Source organism: Osmerus mordax, chromosome 24 (genome assembly GCF_038355195.1).
Source record: "Osmerus mordax isolate fOsmMor3 chromosome 24, fOsmMor3.pri, whole genome shotgun sequence".
NCBI lineage: Eukaryota > Metazoa > Chordata > Actinopteri > Osmeriformes > Osmeridae > Osmerus > Osmerus mordax.
The window spans coordinates 7,914,177-7,923,069 of record NC_090073.1 but is presented as its reverse complement, the minus strand read 5'-3'; the positions used below and the strand labels follow the sequence as shown (position 1 = coordinate 7,923,069).

Genomic DNA, 8,893 nt, shown 5'->3' with positions numbered 1-8,893 from the left:
TAAGAGCGTCTGCTAAATGACTAAATGTAAATGTAAAGTTAGGTGAGTCATCACAGCTGTTTTCATTACCAAGTTGAGTACAAGGTACAAGATGCCCTGTGCTAATCTTAACATTGAAAAACTATTTGCTTAGGAATTTAAAATGGAATTCTGAATGGAATATGTATACATAACTGGATAACATTCCAGTCCTGTTTAAAATGCCCGATAATGTCAAATAAAGATTTTTTTTTTAAAGCTGAATGAAGAAAGTCTTGATATAACTTGTTTTTGTGAACTCCACAAGCTTCAGCTGTCTGTCATTATAAACACATGAAAGACCGGAGAGGCTATGAATATTTCAAATGAAGGTTTTATCTTAAATTAACAAGGAAGCCCAGCAACTTCAAAAGAGGAGACATTCTTCTTGTGTTTATTTTAATGTTTATTTCTCATTACATGACACTATTCTATCAGTTATGGGAGAAACCTGTACCCCAAAACTTGTTTTTCCAGGAGCTCTCACAAAAGATTATCTGAAGAAAATAGAAAACAGTAAGGAATGATCGAACAATTTGTTTTAAAGAGAAAAATAAAAAATGAAAACGTATTGAGTTATGACTGTGTGTGTTTCAGATGAATCATTCTGAGTTCAAGTTGCACTTTGCAACTTGCAGTGAGTTAACTGTCACGGAGAGCGTATGGAACAGGGACTCGGGTGGATTTTTTCTCTCTTTATCAAAATGTGTCAGTTCTTTCCTCCTCTTCTCCTGGCAGGGCTGGGGGGACGTCTCTCTCCATGGGCCCTTTCCCTGGGCCAGACTTCAGTGGTTTGGCATAGGAGCCCCCCATCCTCCAGGATTATGGCGTCCACCATCCAATAGCTTGAGGCAGTGTTTGTGTGTGCGTCACAGAGAGGGGGGGAGAAGGAAAGACAGAGCAAAGACAGAAAGTGACATAGAAAAAAAACAAATCTGGAGGTAATGGAACTTGGTCTTGCAACCACGCGGCATTTACGACATACCGATATTTTTATTTATTTTTTATCGACTGTTTTTCTGAGAATTAATTACTTTCTGCCCATTGTGAGACTGTTCGGAATGTGCAGGAATGTGGACGGAATCTTGACTCTTGGTTCAGGAGTCTTCTGTTGAATGCAGATTCAAACCATTGGAGCAGTGTCACAGCACCAGGCAGAGTGGTGCATATGGCACCCCTTTATAGATTTCTGACTTTCTCTTGTTCCAAATTACTTAAATTCTCTCCAATTGCTGTCCTCCGTGACTGAGCAGACAATGTTGTCTCTGTCTGTAGGGGATAAGGCTTGGCACACTTTCTGGTTTAAGCTCAGAGTAATCTCTCCTGATGAGATAAAACAACTCAATCAATGTCCAATCCCTAAGACACCGGGGAAGTGATTTATTGGCACAAATGTACACTCTATCTGTGTCCCTGTTCCTTATTCGATTTGCCTTCCCCTCAGACTCCATGAGTCTCTGACTGCACAGTGAGAGGACCATGTTCCTTCTAACAACACTCCCATATTAAAACTTTGCCCCCTCCCCTCCCTCATCCTTCCCTCCATCCAACCATCCATCCGTCCACAAAACTGAAGCCCTAGTAGGCACTCCATGCCCCATGCCTGTGATCCTTGTAAATGGCTGCTGAAAGCTTATAATCAGACTGCTGAACAAACACGGCAACCTTAACCTTTTTGTCCGTGCCACTCATTAGGTCTGGTCCTTTTGTGACGAGCAACATACTTTCTGTTAAGCGATTTCCACATTGGTGGGTATAGAAGGCCAAACACTAATGGCTACCTCCCAGGGACGCATCACTTCCTGCTGTGTAATACAACATCCTTGCGCCCCACATGCTGAGCTCTGTACGCTTGACTGGGGCTTGATGGGTGTTTCTGCCCTTCTGGCTCTCTCTGTGGCTTTGGATCACAGAGAGAGGGGGGGGAAGGGTGGAGGGGGGCAGGGAGTGATGGAGAGTGACAGAGAGATGTTGGGGGAAATAGAGAGAGAGAGAGAGAGAGAGAGAGAGAGAGAGAGAGAGAGAGAGAGAGAGAGAGAGAGAGAGAGAGAGAGAGAGAGAGAGAGAGAGAGTAGGGAGGAAAACCCCTCATATTCTCAGGCTGCTAATATATTCTACTTCTAGCTGTGGCACATGGATATCATGCCGTGTGGGCAGATTGGGCATGAAATGAGTCATGGCTGGAAAAACGACAGGCATAATCATTCAGGAGCATTTGCTCCACAGCACACTGAGACAGGGTGTTGGCACAAACAATGATGATTGACAGCCGACAAGACAAGGATACTGCCTTTGTGCTCATTAGGGCGTGATAGAAAGGGCCAAACCTGCCTGGACCAGGCCCACCCTTATGATTACGACGTAAAGCAGGAATGACAATGATGTCCATTTCTATCTCGTAAGCAAGGCAATATATTTAACCAAAATAGTCACTGTCATGGTGCCTATTACATTGAAAAAATCGAGATGGATGTGAATATCAGTATGGGCGTACAGGCGAGCCTGCACATGTTGCACCCCAGTCACGTAAGTCAGAGAAAGAGTGAATGACTGCAGCCCTCTGCTCGCGGCTCCCTCCTCCTTCCAGTGACATCCCACCTTAAAAAGACAAATATATGTGCTTAACTGTCGTCGTGACACGGCGCACGGCTGTGACTCGCACTGCCAGTCTGCCGCAGCACAGCTGCTAGCGAGACGCTCGGCTCCTCAGCCGCTCGGCTCCTCAGCCGCTCGCGAGGAGCGGGACAGTCGTTTGTTTGCTTCCCCTGCTAGGTTGTTTACTTGTAATTTGGAAATCTGTCAAGGAGGTTTGTTTGCCACCCTGCGGTGTGATTAGGGCCACCGTTGCCAGGTCCAGTGAGATAGATGGGGTTATCAAGAGGCTTGGCTGATAGACAGAACACAGTGTGTCTTCTCTGTGGCCTGGTGTGACTGTTTAGAAAGAGCAGGCTGCTCAGAGCATTGGCCTCATTTAGCCAGAGAAACACGGAGACATCCAAAACCACAAAGCCGTTATCTCTTGAACACATTTGTTGAAATCGTATTCCAAGATTTGAGGGTCCGAATACATTTTTTAGATTTCAGTGTTGTGAGTTTTCCTTGTGGATTTAAATGTTGTGAGTTTTCCTTGTAGAGGGAAACATTCTGTTCAACAGAGCTATCCATTTGCCAGAGCTTCTGTCAGATACAAGGGGGAGTTTGGGGCAATTAAACACCACCTGCTCACATGGCAGCCATACTCATAGAATACATATGCATACATACACAGTATGTGAACTGTATCTATTACCTGTCCGCATTCATGCGCACACAGACTCAAGCACACACAGTCGGTGGGTTGGAGGCAGTGAGAGAGGAGTGAAGCAGAGGCATGGTTCTTATCGGGCATATATATGAATATGTTCACATTGTGTGTTTCTTGCATATTTGAATTCAGGTCATGTTTCATGTGGCATCAGAGGTGTTACTTATTTATTCATCTTCGTCTTCACCATAAAGAACATAGCTTCATGACCGCATTACCGTGGCACAGTTAAAGTTCCCAGTGGGCACGGAGTGATCAAGTTCAGACACTCTTACGATCGATGCTGAATAATTTTATGTTCACCTCAGCCACGAACAATTAAGTCTGGTGGCTGATATCACCCTGTCCCTTCTAACTATCATCAGCCACGAGGAAAATCAATAAAAGACACAAATCACAAGGGCCACGTGGCTGTATTGAAGAGGACAGCTATAGGACATCCGAGGGATCCGATATCTGCATTTAGGTCTACAAGACAGGTAATTGTTGAGATGGGTGACATCAGTTCTGAGTCTGGCCTCTCACATGGACAGCCAACCAGACAGGCTGCAGGGCTCTCCAGAAGAAGGAGTCAAGTGGCTGAGCGGTGAGGGAATCGGGCTAGTAATCCGAAGGTTGCCAGTTCGATTCCAGGTCATGCCAACTGACGTTGTGTCCTTGGGCACGGCACTTCACCCTACTTGCCTCGGGGGAATGTCCCTGTACTTACTGTAAGTCGCTCTGGATAAGAGCGTCTGCTAAATGACTAAATGTAAATGCAGCCTATTACCCTCATGGTGGTATTTATCTGCATAGTCACATAACCTGTTTGTGGAAATCATGATGCATTCCAGTAACCCTGTTCCCCATGCTACCAGTGTCTGAAAAGTATAGAAAACTTGCTATTGTTATGAAAATTGCACACAACCTACATATAGGACACTTCCCCAAGTCCCTTTCAGAAGTGACATTTTTTGTAACACTTTGTACAAAGCTTTCTATATCAAACTGATTGTTCACATTGCGCAACCTCTGTTAAGAAGTCTAAGCAGTCTTTTTGTAGACAAGCCCAGAGGTGTGGCTGATAATGGTAATCATTCATCTCACCCCAGACTGACACGCCTCGAGAAACTGGAAATTGAAACACAACAGGAATCCACAACATGCTATAAGAAACATGACACAAATCAAAACATACAAAGGCCGGTCTGTTATACAAGCAATGTTATCAACGTCCACACACAAGTTGAGATGTAACCAATCACGATACCAAACACGATTCAATAGTTGAATGGGTTCATTCAGCGTACTCTTTTTAATCAAAGCCAGGTACAGGGGGGAGGTGAATCTCCAAATCTTGATTTGCAGTCAAATGCTCTTCCACTGAGCTGTACCTATCACAAATTAATTACATTAATATATTTGTACATGTACATTTGATGATGTTAAATGTTTTCATATTCTGCTTACATTTTAATTTATTTGAGTCCAAATGATGCAGGAATAATGTGTTTGTAGTCCTGTTGAAACGTAAAATCCAAACCTTCCAATAGAACAACAGTTTAGGTAGGGGGGGGCGTGGCCTCCAGAAATTCACCTGTTGCTGAGTTTCAAGTGAGACCGGAGACAGAAAGCACAACTTGTGCGCTTGGGCCTACTGCTTGGCCTCACAGGAATACTTTCTACTTGGATTATTAACCTTCTAACAGGTATTTGGGACTGCTTTGACAATTTGACATGGATCGTTGCAGAAATTCTTGGTATTGTGTTATTGTATTATCTGTTCTGGAGTCAGGAAACTCAGTTCTTACTTCACAGTGGTTGGCGTTCCCATTTGTTTACTCTAGTTAATCATTTATCTGGAACTTTAAAGAGAAACTTTAAAACCGTAGAGAAAGACGTACTTACCACAAGGAAAACAATGGCTTCAGGCCACTGCTTATCACAGTAGTTTTATGGTGTAGTTGTGTAGAAAGCAGTTTAATCAAGTTTCCCTATACAGAAATAGGCCTGGAAAAAGGGAAGTATTGTAGAGTTATTCAAATGAAGCAGGTAGTTTCAGAGATCTGTTTGTGTCATTTCTGTTCCACAGGTTTTCGAACAGTTTGGCCATGGGAACGCTTTTTACACACTTCTGGCTACAGTTGGCTGGGATGTTTGTTTTTACACACTATTTGAATTCAGGTGAGTCATTTTGAGTGAAATGTTCTGAGCTGGTATTTGTTCTTCCTTCATCCCAGTGCGTCAGACACAAGTCACATTGCACTTTACCCAACCGACTCTAATTCACTTGGTTTTCATAAAAGTGTTACCTTTTCAGACAAGTAGAGATCAACCTGGGTAATGGTGTTTACGCATCTAAAAACTGAGGCCGAACATACACAAACTCCTCTTCGTCGACTCAGCTTTGAATAATGCATTCATAATCATTTTCAAAGTCATTTCGAAGTAGCGACGCAAGCTCCAGAAACGCCGCCGCTTTTCTGCAGCTTGTTCAAAACAGAAGGGGCAGGTGACGGTGATGCCCAGCCACCTTAACAGTCTTGGATCTTTGTGTTTTTAAAATGAGCAGGGTGTCTTTTTCAGCGGGAGGGTGGGAAGCCTCTAGAACAATCTAAGATGGTGTTGAATGGTGTCCACACCAAGCTCAGAGCAGGTGTAACCTCCTGCAGTCTGGCGTTGAGGACGGATGTGTCCAGGCTGTGCTCACAGCTCCTGTCTAAGCTGTGGTTTGGGGGACATGAACTCACTTATTCATGTGACAGTAATGCATCTGGCCTCCTGTCTACTGTGTCACAGATGTCCAATTAATGTTGCAGAGGTGAAACAATGACGTGAGTCACAGAAAGCTAAGCCCACTTAAAGGAACATTTCCGGAAATAGGCCTACCGTGCAATTATTTGAATTGTCCCTTTTCTAAGATGATTAACTTGTCTCTGACTATCACCGTTTTTTTTTCATACACAGCTTTTCAGGATCAAGTCTACCGACAGTAGCAGTGAACCAGTCTTCATTATGTCTTTCTCTGAACCCTTAGGTGTGACAGAGGCCATGCAGGTGACATCTACGGGCCCCCAGACTATCCAGAAGGCCAAGGGGGAGTCTGTGACGCTTGGGTGCACGTACACACCTGGTTCCTCAGACACGGGGGAGCTGGACATCGAGTGGTCCAATGTCAGCCCGGACATGACCCAGAAAGACACACTGGTGAGGCAGCAGATCCGGAGGGGAAATCGAGGATGTTATGAGAATCCACAGGAGGAAGCGGATGATTGGTTTATATCGTTTAGACATGGGGGTATGCTACGGGCCATCGTTGTGCTAGTGGGAAAACCTGTTTTGGGAGAAATATGCTGAAGCGGAGGTTGTTGTTTTACTTTGTCACCGAACGGGATGTCTGTGTGCCAGATCTTATCTTACGCAGGAGGGAAGACGTTGCATTACGGGGATGCCAGCTTGTCCTCCAGACTGAGTTTCGTCGCAGATCCCACGAAAGGAGACGCCTCCGTTTCGATCTCCTCGTTACTGGCCTCAGACACGGCGACATACCAGTGCAAAGTAAAGAAGGCACCGGGCGTCGATATGAGAAAAGTCACCGTGGTGGTAATGGGTGAGAAATTCCTTGACTTGTCTGTCGCCCCACCCGACTGGTTTCTGTTTGGCCAGTTTCACCCTTTAAAAACGACCCCCCCTGCAACGAGCTCAGGCATCGTCATGAAGATGGAATTCTAACACCTTGCTTCTGCCTTAGCAGCCACACCTTGTAGCCTCCACCCTTTTGTTCCGAACATTCTGAAATATACACACAAAAATACAACGTTGGCAAGGAAACGGCACGCTATTTCTGTGGAGAAGCTAACAAAACAAGGCGAAGTGAAAACAAGACAAGACATATATGTGACAAATATTGTGACGGTACTGTAAATCGACGCAAGATTCCTTCTGTGGAGTGAGGTCTGACGTCCATTGTTTCCCTTTCTCAGTCCCCCCCTCCGAGCCCAAGTGCTGGGTGGACAGCAGTGAGGAGAAGGGGACCACGGTGTCCCTGCGCTGCAAGTCCTCTCAGGGCTCCACTCCTCTGAAATACGTCTGGAAGAGAGAGAGTGGAGGGCCCATCCCTCCCACTGCCACACAAGGTAGCATTCCCACAACACGTGCTACACATATTGCTATCACCCTACTCCCTGCAGGAGTCAGGTGGCTGAGCGGTTAGAGAATCAGGCTAGTAATGAGAAGGTTGCCGGTTCGATTCCCGGCCGTGCAAATGACGTATCCTTGGGCAAGGCACTTCACCCTACTTGCCTCGAGGGGCAATGTCCCTCTACTTACCTTAAGTCGCTCTGGATAAGAGCGTCTGCTAAATGACTAAATGTAAATGTAATGCTTCTCAGTTCGTCTCTCTGTACACACGGACACAGTGTTGCTTTGTATGACATGAGCAGTTTTTGAGTCAACGCTGAGGTCTGTGTTGTGCGAATGAACCCCGTTGAATGTTCTGTGTGTTTCCCAAAGACCCACAGACCGGGCTGCTGATGATAAAGAACCACTCGGAGAGCTACATGGGAAACTACCTGTGCGAGGTCCAGAATGCAGTGGGGAAACAACAGTGCAAATACACGCTGAATGCATACAATCGTAAGTCGGAACACAACCCCTTGGGTATTTCAGTGTTTGCTCAACCTCTTATCGACAGAACCAAGGTCAAATGAAATCTCCGGCCGGCAGTCTGCAGTCTACAGTAAGGCTGTGTACTGTAGGTAGGTCTGTTCAGAGTTGTCAGGTATGTGTGTGTGATGCTCCTCCCTGCCTCTCCGCAGCCACAGACAGAGTGGGGGTGATTGTGGGCGCTGTGATTGGTGCTCTGCTCCTGCTCCTCCTCCTGCTGTTCCTCATCTGGCTGCTGATTTGCTGCTGCCACAAGCGCCGCTACCAGAAGGAGCTCGCCAACGAGATCAGGTACGAGAGACCACGTTCCTAACCTCTCACTGACAGAGTCCTGTGTGATCTCTCCTCGTGACCCGCCTCTCACTCTCTCCCTCCTCCCTGTACCTCCCCCCCTCCTCCCTGTACCTCCGCTCCCCTCTCTCCCTCCCCAGGGAGGACGCCCCCGCCCCCGAGAGCCGGCCCTCCAGCAGGAACTCCAGCTACCGCTCGGTGCTGGGATACCGCGCCCACTCCGGGGTGATCTTCAGCTCCGCCAGGAAGGCCCAGTCCAGCAGAGCAGGCTCCGGCCAGGGCAGCATCCACACAGACCAGGGCAGAGGCACGCCCCAGCCTGCCCCCCGGCAGAACCCCCCTCCCCTGAAGTATGACAGTCGCTATGGTTACCCTGTGTAAACACACAGCTGCTGGGCTCGGAGGTGTGGATGAAGTAGGAAAACCCCTACTTTTTTTTTAGGACTTTCAGAAAAGACAAATATATTATATGTGCAGGCTATTTAAAAAAAATAATTGCCTAAATGTCTTTGACTTTGTCTTGTAAATGAGTTTGAATGAGATCGATCTGTCTATTTTGCTTGGTGAATACATTATCAGTAAAGGAAAGTAACGCTTTGTATATGCTTGTATAATAAAGATTTTACACTTTTTTTT

General features: G+C 46.1%; 1 protein-coding gene across 1 annotated transcript; it reads left to right on the top strand.

Annotated features, from left to right (window-relative positions):
* The first annotated feature begins 4,926 nt into the window (after window positions 1–4,926).
* On the top strand, window positions 4,927–8,893 carry vsig8b (V-set and immunoglobulin domain containing 8b). The gene is made up of 8 exons (XM_067228112.1): window positions 4,927–5,010; window positions 5,394–5,485; window positions 6,339–6,508; window positions 6,710–6,911; window positions 7,285–7,437; window positions 7,814–7,936; window positions 8,119–8,257; window positions 8,398–8,893. Exons 2-8 carry the CDS (start codon window positions 5,413–5,415, stop codon window positions 8,636–8,638), a joined length of 1,101 nt encoding a protein of 366 aa, XP_067084213.1. The 5' UTR covers window positions 4,927–5,010; window positions 5,394–5,412; the 3' UTR covers window positions 8,639–8,893.